We start from the raw sequence: 18,625 nt of genomic DNA, 5'->3' as shown, positions 1-18,625 counted from the left end.
ATGGCGTAGAGCAGGAATTCTCCAGACTGAACCATTTACAGACCAACATTTGTACCTTGTCACATATGCCAGTACCTTTGGTTCCCTAGTATTTGTCTTTACGTTGACTTTTTAATTTTTAACAGCTTCATTCTGAGCAAACATCTATGAAATCCAGCTTCGATTTGATAATTAAATTGCCTTTCAAATACACATTAAAATAAATCTAACCATTAAAATTTTTACTCGGTTTGCCTGTGTAGCTTCTCACATACTTGCAGTGGTAGGTAGATCACAGCTTGGGAAGCGCAACTGAGTGGAAAAAGCAAGGGTCATGTAACTCTACCCTGCTGTTTCCAGCTGTGTGACTTTGCAACTATTACTGATGAATCATTCTTAACTATCATTTGCTCACTTGAGAGATGGAGATAATATGTACCTCATCCTTTACTCTAAGGATTAAACAAGATATAGCCAAGGAAACTGTTACAGTGCTTGGCAGAGAGCAAGTTCTCAGCGAATACCGGCTTATTCTTTCTTAAAGTCTGTTTGGAGATACGAGGCATGCAGGCCTGGAATACCAGTTCTCAGAAGCAGGACACAAGGCACTTGGTATAGATGATTGCAAGTCCTGTGAAAACTCAGAGGGAGAAAGGCTGAAGTTTTCTAGAATGAAGAAGAAAGGGAAACATTTGGATGAGGGGAGAGGCATTCTTCCTCGCCTCTCTAGCCCTCCCTTGCTACTCAAAGTGTGGCCCAAGGACCCATAGCATCAGCATCACCTGGGAGCTTGTTAAAACTGTGGCATCTCTGGCTACTCCCCAGGCCTACTGATTCAGCACCTGTCTGTTAAGATCCCCCAGTGATTTATGTGTGTGAGAAGCGGTGCTCTGGGCACAGATATTCTACCTAAGGCCTATTTCTTTTCTAGTAGGGAGCGAGTCCTTGCTCTAAGCAGATCTTTGCACCAGGATCACTTAGTAACACCTGCACTGCGCTTTTTAGAAAATACAGATTCTCAGATCTCACATCAACCTGTGCCTGGAATCTGTATCTTTAGCCCATCCAACCCCATGATTTTTTAAATTTTTAATTTTTTAATACTACGCCAGTTGTTTGACAACTGCCTTAGTAAGTCTTAAACCTTCCTTAGAAACTGCATTTATTCCCCAAACCTATTTGCATTTGAACAAATAAGAAAGCTTTTGAGGAAGAGAGTTACAAGCCTAATTGTAGTGTTAGTAAACATTAAAGGGAGGGTCTGTATTCAATCTATATGTAAAGGCTTCCATAAGGCTCATTTGCATTAATCCTGCATACTTGGAATCCCATCATCCACAGGATAACAGCTTCCCAGAAGGCAATGTCTTAGCAATGTCATTCACATTTGACCCTTGAACAACAAAGGTTTGAATTTCATGGGTCCACTTATACATAGATTTTTTTTTCAATAAATACAGTACTGTAAATGCATTTCCCTTCTGTATGATTTCCTTTTTTTCTTTTTCTTTTTTTAATGTTTTATTTATTTCTGAGACAGAGAGAGAAGGAGAGAGAGAGAAACAGAGACAGAGACAGTGTGAGCAGGGGAGAGTCAGAGAGAGAAAGAGGGAGACACAGAATCTGAAACAGGCTCCAGGCTCTGAGTTGGCTGTCAGCACAGAGCCCAACGTGGGGCTCGAACCCACAAAATGTGAGATCATGACCTGAGCCGAAGTCAGACGCTTAACCGACTGAGCCAGCCAGGCGCCCCTGTATGATTTTCTTCATGATGTTTTCTCTAGCTTACCTTACTCTAAGACTACAGTATTTAATACATATAACATACAAAATATGTGTTAATCGACTGTGTTATTGGTTAGACTTCTGGTTGACGGTAGACAATTAAATTTTGGGGGAGTCAGAAGTTATGCTTGGATTTTCAACTGAATGAAGGTTGGCACCCCTAACTGCCACGTGGGACAAGAGTCAACTGTATTTTCTTATTTTTCCGGAAGTTTGTATTTGATTTTTTTTTGTAAACATTTTGTTTTTTAGCCGCGCTATCAAGACTAATCAAGACCTCCTCCCAGAAACTCCCTGGACACACATTTTCTACAATGATTTTTGGGGGACTCTTCTCACCCATAGCGGCAGCCACAAATCCTACCGGCCACTCTGCACCCTTTCTTTTCGCTTAAACCATGCCATCGGAGGGCTGAATCCCTGGAGCTATCACCTCGTCAATGTCCTGCTGCATGCAGCAGTCACTGGCGTCTTCACCAGCTTCTCCAAGATACTGCTTGGGGACGGTTACTGGACCTTCATGGCTGGCTTGATGTTTGCCTCTCACCCCATCCACACGGAGGCCGTGGCAGGAATCGTGGGACGGGCCGATGTCGGGGCCAGTCTCTTCTTTCTCCTCTCCTTGCTCTGCTACATTAAACACTGTTCTACAAGAGGCTCTTCGGCCAGGACTTGGGGCTGGTTCCTGGGGACAGGACTGTGCGCAGGATGCAGCATGCTGTGGAAGGAACAAGGAGTGACCGTGCTGGCTGTGTCGGCAGTTTATGATGTCTTTGTCTTTCACAGGCTGAAAATAAAGCAGATCCTACCTACCATCTACAAAGTAAGTGATTGTGGGCGTGGGGGCATTGGGTTACTGAGCAGTCTCCTTGCCCGGTCCTTTTTCCCCGTTTAGAGAGCAAATTTGTTCCTCTTCAAAGAGAATTTAAAATAAGCTCCGTTTTGATCTTCAGTAAGTGGAAGTGTCCTTTTTGACCTTTCCCTACTAACAGGGGTTTCATTCCTTGATTATTTTATTTCTTGGGTTTCTTATTTTCATGATTTCAAAGAGCTCTGGGAGCGGGACAGTTTTGCCTTATAAAGATTATGCACCTTTACTATTTATTTTTATTTTTTTTATTTCAGCCCCAATTCTCTGTAATCCAGTAAATTGCTTATAATGTGTATTTATAAAAGTATCAGAGCTGATAATAGAGCCAGATGCTAAACTCCATAGAGGGGAAATCCTCTGCCATTTGTTAATAGTGCTTTTCCTGATCTGACTTTGGAAAACAGCCCTTCTCTGCAGTGCACTGGGAGCTCAAATTCTTAAACAATGAATCATCTTCACCTCTTCCTTGTTGTAGTGAATAAGAATAGAAGAGTCAAAACAGAAAGGAGTTATTATAAATTTTGCCCTGAGGGCAATTAAGACCTTTGCCTCAGGGCTTAATGCAGTGTGATTTAAAGGTCACAGAAGCACTTTCAGATCCCATACACCTAAGAGAACCAGTTTTTGGCTAGTGTGTTACTACGGAAAGGCACTGGGCAGACAAAGGCATCTTGAGAAGCTTCCTCTTTCCCATATCCCTATTCTCTCATTCATAATAAACTTACCCTTGCTTGCTTTGCCTTTTAGAATAAAGGATGCACTTGGCCAATGCTTGCATATCTTGGTCATGTTCTAGGTCAGCTCCTCCTTTCTTTTGGACTCTTAAGTGAGGAGCTGTGATTTGGATACTTACCTTGAGAAAGCTGTTAACTCTTCTAGTTTTGGCTACTTCTTCCCCCTCACCCTCTCAATTCTTAATTTTATTTAAAATCAAATTGGGATGAAATTGAAGTGAAAAAAATAAAGGAAAAAACATTTATTTATTTTTTAATGACTATTTTTTATTTCACTTAGTAGGCAGAGTAATTACTGCTGTGCTCAGTGCTCTGTGGGGAAGCATAATCTTTTCAGTTAGAACTCAAGATCAAGTACTTAATGAAGTTCTTTTATGATTTCAATTATATGCTGAAACTTTAAAAGAAAACTGGTTAGAAGTTTGATGCCTAAAAACAACACAATTTGAAAGTCAAACTCTTAATTTCAAATCAATTTTAATTATTCTTTCAGGGAGATTTAGGGAGCGAAATCTTTTTTTTTTTAAAACCACATCAACAACAATAGCAAGCTTTCTTGTTTCATTGGAAATAGAAATAGAATACGTATAAATCCTGGTATTTGCCCTGTGGAGAGTGACACCTATTTGAGGACGAAGACACTGGGTATTTCAAGACTTCACATTGATAGGCTGTGAAACATTGTGCTTGGACATTCTTCAGAATTTCCATTTTACTGTCTCATGAAATAAGAAATGACTTTGATATATCAGTTCAGGACTTGCTTTTAGGACCCTTTGAAGTTCTAAGAAATTTTCTAAGCATTCAAGGACAGAGTTGCCGATAGAAATCCTTATCATAATTGTGTCCCATACGATATTTGGGACATACCCATAATAATAAGTTATTCTTTATCCTAATTTTTTATGTTTACTTATTTTTGAAGGAGATCTGTCACAATATAGACAGATTGTGAGTGGGGAAGGGGCAGAGAGAAAGGGAGACACAGAATCTGAAGCAGGCTCCAGGGTCTGAGCTGTCAGCACAGATCCCCACATGGGGCTTGAATCCAGGAACCGTGAGATCATGACCTGAACTGCAGTAAGATGCTTAACGGTGCACCAGCCCCAGGTGCCCCTGAAGTTAAATTTTAAAAAAATTAAGTTTATTTATTTATTTTGAGTGAGAGAGGGAGTGAGCTGGGGAGGGGCAGAGAGAGAGGGAGAGAGAGACTCCCATGCAGGTTCTGTGCTATCAGCAAGAGCTAGATGCAGGGCTTGAACTCAGGAACTACTGTACCACCATGAGATTGTGACCTGAACTGAAGCAAAGAGTCAGACTCTTAACTACCTGAGCCCCCCAGGCACCCTTATCTGAAGTTAAATTTTCACTGGGCATCCTGCTGAAGAAAATAAGAAATGTCACTAGCAAAGGAACTGCTAGCAGCAGAGAGTGTGAAGCACCCCCGTGTCATGGGAAAGGACTTAATGCTTTGAAGATTGGGTGTCCTGAGAAGTTTCCAAATGGAAAGTTGCCTAGACTGTCTGGCAGCCATTGCTGGTGGGCAAGGAAGTAGTTGAAGCAGCAAAACAATCTGAGAGCTGCTATCTCAACCCCGCTTTTTCTTTCATTCTCAGATTTTGGGCAAATGAGCTTAATGAGAACATTTCAGTAACAGATTGTATAGATTTGCAAGGGACCATAGAGACCAGCTATGCCAATCCCTTTATTTCCAGCAAAGGAATAGAACACCAGAGGTGTGAAGATCGCCTAGAAAATGGTAGAATCATTGGAACTAGGATACCTATTTGTGTGTGTTTAGCGATCATTTTACTATATCGTGAAGATGTGAAGATGAATGAACAGATATAAAGTCAGAGGACTTACCTAGAAGAAAATAACATAGAATCAAATATTAACTCACACTGGCCGAGTAACCTTGAGCTAGTTCAATGACCTGTTTCATTATCTGGGAATGGAGACTGTTCATGTTCTGTCTTAGAGATGTTGTGAAGAATATATGAAATTGTGGTATGTTCAGTGTGAGCTGGGTGCCCAGTATTTGGAAGGCACCTGATGCATATTAGTTGAAGAGAGAGAATAAATATCAGTGGAAATTGTAATTCTTTATTTTAAGGAAGAGAAAGCCAAAAGATAAACTTCTATTTGTCTTTGAACATACAGTGGTTTTTTGAAAGCATATGACTTAGGAATCGACTAAGGCCGAAGCATGAATATTTAAGCAAAAACTTTCATTTAGAATTTTATGACTATGGGGCTTGTAAACACTAGCATAGATTACATATGGAAGTTATAGAAAATTCCATATTCTGTCTTTATAATATATAGATTTCTATGCCTGGGGTGAGTTAGAAGAGACTCTGAAGGAAGTGAATTAAAAGACTTTAGAAGGTCCTTTTCAACCTTAAAAGAATAAATCATCTTAAATATCTTGCCAATTAACTCCGCATCATGGTTTGCCAGATGAAATAAACTTCCCTGCCCTATTAAAACATAACTTTTATATAAACAGAAAGCTCCAGTGCACAAATGTTTAACTCTGTTATGCAAACCAATGAACCAGCCAAGTACTCAAAACCCAAAATGGCAGACCTCTTAAAGCTGGAAATTATTAGGACCAGAGGGGCAAGGCTCTCTGTTTTCATAGTTTCATCAGTAATGTTTTTCTCATAACAGTCACATTCAACTTCTTTCTTCACAGTGTTGATTTCAGTTCTGCACCTCTTAAAAAAAGATTTTGGGCCCCAAACTCAAATGTACACCAGGGCCAAGCAGAAGGGACTTGTGGAAGCAAGATTCTGCCCATCTCTAGGACTCCTCTTCATCCAGTTTTACAATAAGAAAATACTAGTTTAGGTTTGGTAGAGTTTGAGATTTTTCCCTTTCCCTTCCTTTCCTTTCTGAGAGAGAGAATGAGAGAGAATGCATACAGGTGAGCTGGGGAGGGGCAGAGGTAATGGGAGAGAGAAAATCTTAAGCAGGCTTAAGCAGGCTCCTTACCCAGTGTGGAGCCCGATGTAGGACTGGATCTCATGGCTGTGAGATCATGACCTGAGTGGAAACCAAGGGTGGGACACTTAACTGACTGAACTACCCAGGTGCCCCATTTTTGAGATTTTTCTAAGAAGATAAACCTCTAGATTTTTCTGTGACATTTCTTATTATTTAAAATCAATTACTAATTTAAAAACAAATAAACCCTGTTTAGGCCCAACAAAATCCTTTGGATGGCTGAATTTGGCCAGAATTCTTGGCTGCCATTTTTTGACTTCTAAGGCTCATGCAGGTGATGCACATGTCTATACTGTATAAAAGACTTGCAGTTCTGCAAAGGAAATATGAAAGTTTTCTTTTTCTTTGAAGTATGTGAAAAATAGTACAGACCTAGCATATTGTAGATATTTTATTTAGCATTTAATAAATAATCTTCATATGTGCTAGGCACTATTCTGAGTATGCTAAGACATAAACACATTTAACTTCTATAGTAAGTGCTTGTTGAGAGAATATGACTTATGAACTAATATGGTTGGATATGACATGAAATAATATAATACAGTTGTCAATAATTAAGATTTGTTTTTTGTTTTTGTTTTTAACATTTATTTATTTTTTTTGAGAGACAGTGAGTGGGTTCAAGGGAGGGGCAGATAGAGAGGGAGTCACAGAATCCAAAGCAGGCTCCAGGCTCTGAGCTGTCAGCACGGAGCCTGATGTGGGGCTCGAACTCATAAACCATGAGACCATGATCTGAGCCAAAGTCAGACACTTAACCGACTGAGCCACCCAGGCGCCCCTTGTTTTTGTTTTTAATAGTTAGCAAGATTTGTAAGAAAACACCAAATATAAAATCTTTAGAAGTGTGTATGAACAAAATGAGTGTTCATAACCATCTTAATTTTTTTAATGTTCCTATTCTTAGCTTCAGCATTCTGTTTAAGGTATTTCTACATTATCCTTGGCATCTAGTGCACTATCTGACACATGGTAGGTACTCAGTAAATTATTAAATTCACACTTGTTTCAGAACTGCCTTTGAAAAATATGTGCCTGAAATATTAAAGTGAAATCCTATCCTTTTCCCTTTATACAAATGAGGATTTCATTCCTGGTTAGTGGGGTCTGGAAGGTAGAATTAGAAGAAATGCATGTCTGAAAAATGTTGAAAAGTAAGTTTTTTTGACTTCTCATCAAGTGATTGTATTAGCCTTTCTTAGATGACTTTCACTTAGTTTTATGTCGTCAAAAAGTAAAGGGGGGGGAGAGTGGCCCTTGAAACACACATAAACTGGCCTTGCAAATAAATGCTTGACTTTTATCTGCCCACAAAATTTTTTACAAGTCTCCCATGACCCCAGGAGGTACATGGGTAATAAAATCAGCAAAAGCAACATTTTTCTTACTTACCAAACATCAGTCATTGCTTGCCTAGTGGCCATTTTCTGTGCTTATTTAACATCTGTTAAGTGTTTTAACGTGGAAACATCTTTTTTCCCTTTATTAGCTTTATAATCACTTATTCAGGTACAGGTGGGAAAAAAATTTAAAAAAGGGAAATCTGAAAACCAGTGTAAAAATTCTAATAACTCTAATTGATTTGGAAAAATAGCCCTTTTAGTTTGTTCTTTTAAGGATTTCTGTAGAGATAACTAACTTTGTTTTGCTATAGTTGCTTCCAAGATGTGTATTACCTGGGCAACTTCCTTTTCTTAAAATTAAATTTTGTAGCTCTTTTTCATGTAAATAAAATGAAGAGACTATGTTGTGAGAGAGGAAATGGAGAGGCATTGCCACTTTTGGAAAACGAGTCATATCTGTCTAGAAATAACTTTTTCATTTTAATGCTAAGCAGGATGTGAATGGTGGAGGTTGCCTGTGGTGAAAAAGTTTGTCTTAGATATTAGGTAAGCTTGGTTCTACATCAAGATGCAGTGATCAGACACAAACTAACACATAATCATGTATTTCCAAACTATTTACAGAGTTTATCTTGAGAATGTTTTTTGAGGCTGGGAGCTTCTGTTCTGTTGAAGGTTTGGGTTTGTCAGTGTTGGAACACTGAGGATATTAGGTGGTGTTTCTGAACATCTATTTCATGTGACTCCCCCTGTACAGAAGAGCATGAAAGGGAGGTGCATAGCCTACAGGTATTCACACATTGAATCCACAGGTTCTTTGTTATTTGATTAGCTGCTGGGGATTGCATTGGCACAACATGTTATCATTTGCAGCTCTGTCCCTTTGTTTTCTAGACTAGGTTGTGGTTTTACTCAAGATCTGACTCTCTTATCGATTGCGCTGAATGCAATATGATATATTTGCTGTTTCTGATTTTCTTCAATCAACATCTGTGCCACTCTCTTTCAAGTAGAGTCCCACTTTCTTACGATTTTCTTTTCCTTCATTTGCCTTACACTTGACTTTATGAGAATCTAGATATAGCAAGACACTCCGATTTTGATCACAGTATTTCCTAGCATTATTGAAACTGGAAGGCTGACTATTTGTCATGTACTTACAAATGAATTTGGATTTCATCCCGGTAAACTTGTTGTAGCATTTAATATTCATGACCTATAGTACTTTGAAACTTTGAATAGCTGCCAACAGTGCTAACCAGATAACACTACAAATAAAGGTGAGGTTCAAAAATATTTTACAATTCAGAAAGTCAAAGATTAATATTAATAAGGTATTTTATTTCTGCAGGTTGCCTTCTTTGCTCAGCTGATTTAAGATGATTCTATATTCTGGTTACAGTTTAAGTGCAAGTTGAGTAATTGAAATTTGGAAGCTGACTACCTGGCCAGTTCGTGTAATGCTTGCATTAGAGCGTTAATACTTGGAAGGGCGATCTATTCACAGATTATCTTTTTGTTGTTGTTGTTGTTGTTGTTTTTAAAGATTCATCTTCGTGCAAGATGCTGTATTAGAGTTTGTGGAGATTCAAAGATGAATGCACAAAATACTACCCCTAAGGACATTTTAGAGTAGGCTAGGAAGTTGTGCATAGTACATGTAAATATAGAGCTGAAATGCAAGCTGGAAAGTGGGGAGGCTGTAAGGGAGGCACTGGGAGCACAGGACAGTTTCGAGGAAGCGGGGTATACTTTCTGTGGAGGGGTTCAGAAAGCACTTTCAGCAGCAGAGACATTTGAGCAGGGCCCTGAATGGTGGCTCAGATACAGAGATTTATAATTGGAGAGGTGAGGGAGAGTAGAAGGGAGAGCCTGAGCACCGCACAAGGGGAAACTCTTAGGAAGTTCCTAGGGACCACTGAGCAGTGTTTTTGGCAGATCCACAGAGTGCTTGAAATTAGACAGGAAAATGAATGAGGAAAGGTAGATTGTGACAGCTAGTATATATAATGACATAGGGACCTTTTAAGATATGTTGCGGCCCCAACGCTGTTGGGAGACGATGCATAGTTTTTAAATGTGGTTGTGCTTCGACTGGTCCATGGGAATGGCTTGGGGATGTCCGGGCCAGCTCCGTTTTGCCACTTGGGAGGCTTTCTTCTGTGTCCTTCCTTGGGGACAGACCTGAGAAGAGGATCCCTTTGGTGAGGAGACAGAATCAGATTCAGGAGGTTTATCTCATTCAGTGAGTATGTTTCCTGCTCTCTCATTCTTTAGCCTAAAAAAGAGGCCAGTTATTTTTCAAACTTAGATTATTTTACTTTTTACTATATACTATCTAGCATATTATTATATACTCCTAATGAGAAAAACAGGGAGTCCTTCTGGGCTTTCTCCTGTGTCCGTTCTTCCAGCTCTGCTGAACAGTGTTCAAATGTTACAGTGAATGGCCACAAGTACAAAATCCCTCTTTGTTTAGCACTTCTTCTTACAGGAAGACAGAAACATTTTCAAAACGGTCCTTTTTACAATACAGAGTAAAATACTCTATCAGCACTGAATTTCAACCAGTTAACTCTGTGTACCATCGGTGAAAATGACACGCAAATTGGACCTTGTGATGAATAAATAATGAGTCTCATTGAAATCATCTCTGCTGTTCTCATAATACTGTCTGGGATACGTATTACATCACTCGGCTCAATTTTCGATAACCTGCTGCCTCAGAGGAATCAGATTGACTGACGGGGATCTCGTGATTATCTGGTTACTCACTGGGTACTGTCAGTTTCACAGAAAAAACACAATGTGGCTTGCACAAATCTCAAATCATCCTCATTGCCTAGAAGTCAGATTCCTGTCTTAAATGCTGGGAACAATGGAAATGCTAATTTAGTGTTGACCTCTCAAGTGAAATTTAAGCTATAGAAAGGCACATTCCAGGAGTGCATTAGAGATTCCTGAAAAGGCCTGGTCAGGTAGGAGGTGGGGTGGATAAAACTGAGTATTAAATCAAGTTTACTGATAGTTAAAATACTTATGAAATGTGATAGTGCAGTAAGGTTGCATGGTGTGGTGTGTTTTCATGTTTACATGAGGTTCATATCTAGTGATCTCAGTGTTCCTTTTTTCAAAAAGAATGGTGAGAAATCCAAAGGGGAGAACAGGCAGCCAAAGTATGCAGTGACTTGGTGCGAGGAAGGTCAATGTGCCCTTGTTCTCTGGGTTTGTCTTCACAACTCTGTGGCACCCAGATGGTTCCTGCATGCTCTGTTGGTCTGATTACAACCCTTGCATCAAGTGAAATAGCATGAATTCAGAATTTAATACATGTTTCCTCAGTAATTATGGCCTTGATTAGTGAAGTCAGTGTTTCAGTTCCAAAGGACACTTTCTTTCTCTCTCCACATGTTTACTCATTTAATTTCAGGAGATGAAATAAATCGCAAAGATTTCTTTTATGTGATAAGCGAATCTGCAGTGCCTATCTACCTGGTATGTGGTTGTCATTTTGCTTATAATTCATGTAAGATTCACAGCAAACAGCAGGGAAACCAGGAGAAAAAATGAAGGACAATTAAAAACAAATAAATGACTTGGTTTTTAATAAGAGAAGAAATGAAAAAAGTATTTAGAATTTCCATTAAGATATTGCTAATTGTAACTAAGTACCAAGTGTATTTAATAGAGCTCTTGATTATATGCAGTATCAGTTGTATTTAAAAATAGTTTGCATATTTAAAAACTAAAAAAAGGAAAAAATCTTAATATTTTAATTTTGTGAATTTTGAGTTGTTATACTTGTTAGTAGTACCAACCTAGTACCAATCTTTTAAGAGGGCATTCTTAGACTTTCAGTGTATTGACTCTGTCTCCTCCCCCTTTAAAAGGGCTTATGTGTTTGTGTGTGTATGTTGTGTTATGTGTTCCATTAGAATAAATTGCATAAAGACATGCTTGTATTCTATAGTCAGATTATACCAAAGTCATACGTGAATGATTTGAGTATATTTCCATAGCTTTTACGAAATGTAAAACTCCAAATTACATAGAATTAATATTTCTCCTAATTTGAAGTCGGGCAGACATTTGCCAGTTTCTGTGTTCTGTGGAGTGTAGTTTCTTTCTTCTTAAGATCTTAGGATGTGTGATAAAAAGTTAAATATACCTAATATTATAAAAACCTCTGCTGTGTACTTTCATAACCATTGGGTGTTTGGGTGCTCTCCTCCTACACAGGTGCTAGTAAGGTTATTGTTGAAAAGCCACAGGATTGGAACGGCTAGATTTAGATGTAAATTGCTGTGACCTTGGAAAAATTACTGACCAGCTTGCACATCAGTTACTGGTCTGTAAAATAGGAATATCATATTTGTCTTGCAGGGTTGTTAGGTACGAATATAGTCAATGTACACTCTTCCACCAAGTTCCTTTCCTGTAGAAATATCATGGTCATCAGCATGTCACAGTGTTTCCACATTTCAATAGTAACAAACTTTTAATCTGTCACTTTTCAGGGCACTCAATTAGCGATTAGCCTAGTTGTGGCTTTTCTTACGGGGATACAGGGTGAAGTGTCAGTCAGAAAAAATGGAGTGTTTGCTATCCTGTTCACCAATACTGACAATGTAAAGAATATTGAGGAAAAAAAACCCGAAAATACTTTTTTCAAGGATAATTCTTCTGAACCACACAATTTGATCATTTCTTTTGTTTAATCTATTGAAAACAAGTATATTTAAGGCATTCCTTAATTTTTCATCACTGTTTGTATCATAGCATCAACTAGTAATTTTATAGCCTGATTTTTTCCCCTTCAGGCTCAGGATGGTGCTGTTGCTTATATATCGGAAAATGGAGGGAAGCTGGGCTTTGCTTTCTCCTCCCCCAGCACCCTGTTGCCTGTATATTCCCTTTAGCCAGGTTTATAGTAAGGAGGATTAGTTCAGTAGCTGCAATAGCTTGAGGCATTCAAGTCTCATTCTTTGAAGAAAGAGGAAGCACTGTTATCACCTAAAGGTGAATGTTAATCTCTTTCTTCTCCCTATTCTTTCCCAAACCTTGCTGGCAATATTGTTGCAGCTGATTCCAGAATCTGTTATAAGAAACCTTTTCAGGGAAACATTGAGGCTGCTTTTTTTTGTTGGTGTGGTGGTGTTCAACCGTTTATTTCCCCACCTCCTAGGGAGATAATAGAGAGTGAACAGTTTTGTTTTTAAAGCAGTACTGCATCTGGCTGCCAAAATTTTTATAAAATATTTTGGATGCCTTAATAACATTCAGACCAAATTATTTTTACAGCAGCCTAAATCCTGGTAACTTTGGCTTGTTGAGACATGTCTGTAATAGGTAAAATTGGTTTTAATTTTAGAAAACCCAGTATTTAAAAGTCTGATCCAGTTTTCAGATGATATAGGGGGTGGGTAGCAGGTGTTGACTGATTCAAGATTTTAGGATTCATTTCATCATGAGTTTCCTTCCAATACTCCAAACTGGCATGGTCCTCAGCCTCTCACAGGGAGACGGTTTTAAACCAGAGACTGCAGCACAAGACTGGAAGCTACTGAATAAGAATCTTTGGTCTGCTTACATTTTGATTTTGAGGCATTGACAGGGAGTGGGTGGAGAAGTAGCAGGAGAAAAACTACTTTTTAAAAGCTCTCCCTCTGATTCTGATGCAAAGCTAAGTTTAGGACCCACTTATGTACATTGATACCTCCATACAGTATCATGAAAAACCATAAAGATTTTGTGGGAGAGAGGTATTAGCAACTCTGTATCTACATGCTACCCCTTCTCTATCCACAAATGCAATTCTCTATCCACAAATGCGAAGTCTGCAGAAATTAGGCACAGGCTTGGTTGAGAGCAGAGCCTTCTCCCCTACATCTACTGCTCTGTCACTGTACACTTTCCCTCCCTGACTTCAGTTTGTAAAAACCTGTTAATATGGAAGTAATTTTCTCTTTGTCAGTTAAGACTGCCTGTTGTTAATGGACCTGTGTACCCATCCCTCAAGTTAATCATTAATTAAGATTCAGTCCTTCTTATTTTACCCTAGGTTCTCTTTGCAATGTTAATAATTCTAGAATACCTTTTGAAAATGAGTTGTTTTGTTTTTGTTTCCTTCCTCCCAGGCCCCTCCTTTTCCTTGACACCCCCCCACCCATCATTCAATTAAGTGCTTAAGTATTTGCATGTTGTCATACTAGTCTATAGGTTGATTTAAGCCTGCATTCAAATGGAATATTTACTTTTGTAGCTACCAGAAACTAAGCACAAAGACACTGAAACCACAGTGTGTTTTTCTTCCTAATTTGGTTAATTGCCTTTACCAACAGTGTATTACTGTTTGAAGTAGGTTACTCTTCAGTGGAACAATTTTCTCTTTGATGATGTGGAGCCAGAGATTGGTCTAGAAGAAGAGAATTAAAAAAATATTGGGGCAGCTCTTTGTTTCTACCCTCTTCCTACTCACCAAGGCACCACACACTGACTCAAGAGCAAGGTTAGTTTTTGGCGTTAGCAGTAGACCTATCAGCTGGGTAAATTCCACTGGTGTTGCCTGGGTGGATCAGTTGGTTAAGCCTTAGACTGACTCTTGATTTCTGCTAACGTCATGATCTCAGGGTTTGTGAGATGGTCCTGCCTGGGGCTCTGCACTCTCACTGCCTGGGATTCTCTTTCCCTCTTCCTCTGCCCCTCCCCTGCTCCTGTGCATGCCCGGCCCCCGCATAAAACAAATAAACATTTTTTAAAAATGCCACCAGTAGTGTCTTAAAGATGTTAAGAGTTTCTTTTGACTATACAATGTGAGTTTAGTGTCTCACTGTTGGGTGAATATTTGAATCAGTGACAACCTTAATGTCAAAAGTGAGGATAACTCCAAAATGAACATATTTCAGAGATAAAATAGCAAGGAAGGAGAAAATGTAGAGGTGCCAATTGAAAAATGGGCTGGCTGAGCGAGAAAAGGGCTGGATTTAAGTTGTCAAAGCAGCAGCCTAAAGTTTCTGGTTTTGGGACAGGATAATTTGTAGTCTTTGATTCTTCTGCATTCTGCAGTATAATCTTCTCTAGGGCTGTGCTGACTTCCATATTGTTCAAAGAAGAAGAGAAATCACCCATTTGAATTCATTAGCTTTCATTTGCATATACACAGAGCTGGCGGTAATAATGATAACAACCATTTATCATGGCTTACAGTGTGCTGGCAGAATGTCTTCTGTGCATTATTTTGTTCATTCTATCAGAGTAGGTATTATTAATCTCATTTACAGTTAAGGAAACTGAGGTGTATGGAAGTGAAATAATTTTGCCCAAGGATTCACAGATAGCATATAGTACAGAAGGGATCTCATTCCAAATGTCTGACTCCAAGGTACATGGTCTTCCCATAATACTGGTTTCATACAAGTTTAGCTAAAGTGGAAGATTCAAATAGTATTTTTAAAAATATTTATATATTTATTTTGAGTGGCAGAGGGGTATAGAGTGGTGAAGAGAGAAATCTCAAGCAGGCTTCATGTTGTCAGTGCAGATCCCGATGTGGGGCGCTATCTCAGTAACTGTGACATCACGACTTGAGCCAAAATCAGTAGTCAGGTGCTTAAGGGGCTGAGCCACCCAGGCACGCCCCGCCTCTGCCGCAAATAGTATTTTGAAGGAAATAGCCATTCTTCCATTACATGGTCTCGGAACCAATGCTACTTACTTACAATAGCTTTAAATACAAATAATCTGCTCTTCCATATGCAACAGTTAGTTTTATGGTTGCTAAAAACTACAGAGATGGATGATATATTATCCCAGCCCTAGGAAGTACAAAATATGTATACAATAATTATATCACTGAACTGAGTGCTAATAGAATTCCATAGAAAGTGCCAGAGAAGCACATGTGTCTGACAAATTAATTCAGCTTCATTGAGGAAGAGTCTGCGAGAGTGACAGAGAAGTAGTGATATCAAAATAGCTTGGTTTATCCAGGATTTTGTTTTGTTTTTAAATTTTTAAAATAATTTAAAGTCATCTCATGCTTGCACATTTCATTTAGGTTCCATATCCCCCCCCCATGCCTGTCATATGACAAGAAATTTGCTAGATGTTTTTTAATTTTTTCCACTTTTTGATAAATAGGTACTAAATGTCATTTAGATATGAAAACACCATTCTTGACGTTGAGCATAAAGTAGTGAAGAAAACAGACAAAACTCTTGCTCTCTTGGAATTTACATCTTTGAACTTAGCAGCCGCAGTTACCCTGTGGGGTCACTCTGTGTACTTTTACAAGAGATTGAGTGAACTCCCCTGATTTGATCAGCATGCAGTGAGACAGGATTTCAGAGGTAAAGCTAATTCTAAATCCAGATTGTTTCCGGTGCAGATCATTGTCCCTCAATAGAGTATCCAAGTAAAAAATGGCCTAATTATTTATGGTATTAGATAAGTAGTAATGATTGTGTGTGGTGTGTGTAGTTGGTTTAGAGGCCTCCTTGAGATCGACGACTGGATCCTTTTTTTTTTTTTTCTTTCTTTTGCATCCCTTTGTCCCAGAGATCTTGACATTGTGATCTTGGTATTTGGAACTTGATCCTCAATATCACATTGGCCTGCAAAGGCATATCATGTCTTCCAAGGCCTTGCCCTACTTTGAACAGATTTAAAGGAGACATATTGTACATGTATACCCTTTGAGGTTGGGCTAGGTTAGATTTGTTTCTGAAACTCCTGTCAACTTCCACTACCTGCTCCGAAATGCATGGTGTTTCTCAGAAGCATGCAAAAAAAGAATTATTTGGAGTCAGTTCACACTGAAGTATTTGGCTTGGCTCTGAATTTCATATTGTTGTATCATTGCTAATCAACCATATTAACTTATTTATGCATCCTTGACAGGCAGTGCATGTCTAATGGCTTTATAAGGGAAAAGATGAGTGTGTGCCACAGAGGCTGCTTTATAATTCAGATAAAAACTCTTTCTCCCACATTTCATTAAAAATATAAAACAGTTTAGATTAACTAACAATGTGATGCCAAGGGTTCCCATGTATCTTAGTGGGTCCCAAACTGCATGGGATATCATATATATATATATCATATATATATGATGTATATATATATATCATATATATATATACATCATATATATATATCATATATATATATCATATATATATATACATCATATATATATATCATATATATATATCATATATATATATATACATCATATATATATCATATATATATCATATATATATATATATATATATGATATATATATATATATTTAGGACTACAAGTTCCCTGATTCAGTACCTAAAATGCTCGAGACCAGATGTAATTCAGATTTGTTTTAATTATTCAAAAGTAGTAGGGTGCGTAAATTCTGTATTATTTACCACGGCAGCGTTTTGAAGTGAGAAACATTTAGTATTTCTGAAGGCAAATATATGAATATTTACAATAAATGGAATATATAAAGACTATAAATAGCCTCCTGTCAGTTTTAATCAGGGGCTTTTATTTCTTTTTAACCTTTTTACTGATATCTAGTTCACATATCATAAAATTGAACCATGTAAAGCATATAGTTTATTGTTTTTGAGGGTGTTCACAGAGCTTTTGCAACTCTCATCATAATCTGAATTACATATTTTGAAATTAAGGATAAGGGACTTTGGACCTGTAGTTACTGTTTTGTTTTGTTTTGTTTTTGTTTTTGTTTTGAAGATGTAGGTTTTACTTTTTACCTTTCAAGTTTAACAAGATATTTAGAAAGAAGTTATGCCATGAATCCATGTGGATCAGTAAACCTAGTTAAGGTCTTACTGAGACCCCTGAACATTTTCACTGTTTTTAATATTATTTGCCCATCTTATTTATTGTTTAACAAATTGGTAATCAAGGTTTCTTCTTTGAGGTTATGTTTGGGTCAGAATGCTTGGATCCTTATTTTGCTTTTTAAAAACTATGATGAATCATGGGCCCCTACATAAATGCAGTTTTCTGGAGTACGAATCTGACGTCAATATTTGAGTGTTTGTTGGCTATGTATTTGGTATGTGCAATCCTTGATTCTCAAATGGGGAATAGTGGTTTACAGTGTAATTCAGAAGCTGTATACTTATTATTATGTCCCATATATTTGCCTCTCAGTATGGTTACACATGTCCGACACATGCAGCAGTAATAGGTTGTGTTTAAAAATATATAATTGACCTGTTTTTAGCTTTGACTAGGAGTTTTATCAAAGTGTAAAAGTGCTTGTAAAATCTAGAATAAACCCAATTTCCACTTCTTTACTTTTTTGAAAAAGAAAAGAAAAGAAAATGTATTTTTAGACAACCTAAACATATAAAAGGTGGAAGTAAATTTGGAGTATTTTTTTTACCCCTTTAAAGTAATGGCCATCCTAAAATATGTCCCAGCTTGCTTCCTAAAGGCAAATTTGCTTCTGAGCAATTTTAAAAGAGCAATAACATAAACTTAATTATGGGAGAACGATTCTATAAAAATTTAATATGCCATTAAGACATTTGCTGATTTACATCAGATTTATATAAAGGTTGTTTGAACCTACACCTTTGCATCCAGCTGGTAGCCTTTTTCTAAGTTAATTACACGAAAGCCTCTGAAAAATGTTAGACATTTGAGAGAAGTTGTGATTCCAGAGATAAAGGGAGCATGCTGTGAAAAGTATGGCCATATGGCATAATGACATAAATCCTGCAGTTCTAATCAGAAGGCCTGGGTTCTCACGCCGTTTCTGCCACTAGCTAGTTGTGTAATTGTGGACAAGTCATTTAGCCTCACCAGTGGTTATTTTCTAGTATGGGAGTTCTTGCGGATGCTTCAAGAACCAAATTACATCATACTATGTTTGATCACAATTT

At 38.0% G+C, this 18,625-nt stretch overlaps 1 protein-coding gene across 1 annotated transcript in view; it reads left to right on the top strand.

The window, feature by feature from the left end:
• The window catches only part of LOC120224856 (protein O-mannosyl-transferase TMTC2), a gene marked incomplete at its 3' end in the record, with an annotated part of 267,387 nt that overhangs the window by 150,859 nt on the left and 97,903 nt on the right, over positions 1-18,625 (top strand). The window contains exon 2 of the mRNA XM_039223097.1: positions 2,017-2,587. Within this exon, the coding sequence (XP_039079028.1) occupies positions 2,017-2,587 (571 nt within the window). The remainder of the gene's footprint in view (positions 1-2,016; positions 2,588-18,625) is intronic.

Source organism: Hyaena hyaena, unplaced genomic scaffold (assembly GCF_003009895.1).
Source record: "Hyaena hyaena isolate Hyena2069 unplaced genomic scaffold, ASM300989v1 scaffold_1273, whole genome shotgun sequence".
Lineage (NCBI taxonomy): Eukaryota > Metazoa > Chordata > Mammalia > Carnivora > Hyaenidae > Hyaena > Hyaena hyaena.
The sequence above is the reverse complement of the archived record's forward strand: the minus strand, read 5'-3'. Positions and strand labels throughout refer to the sequence as shown.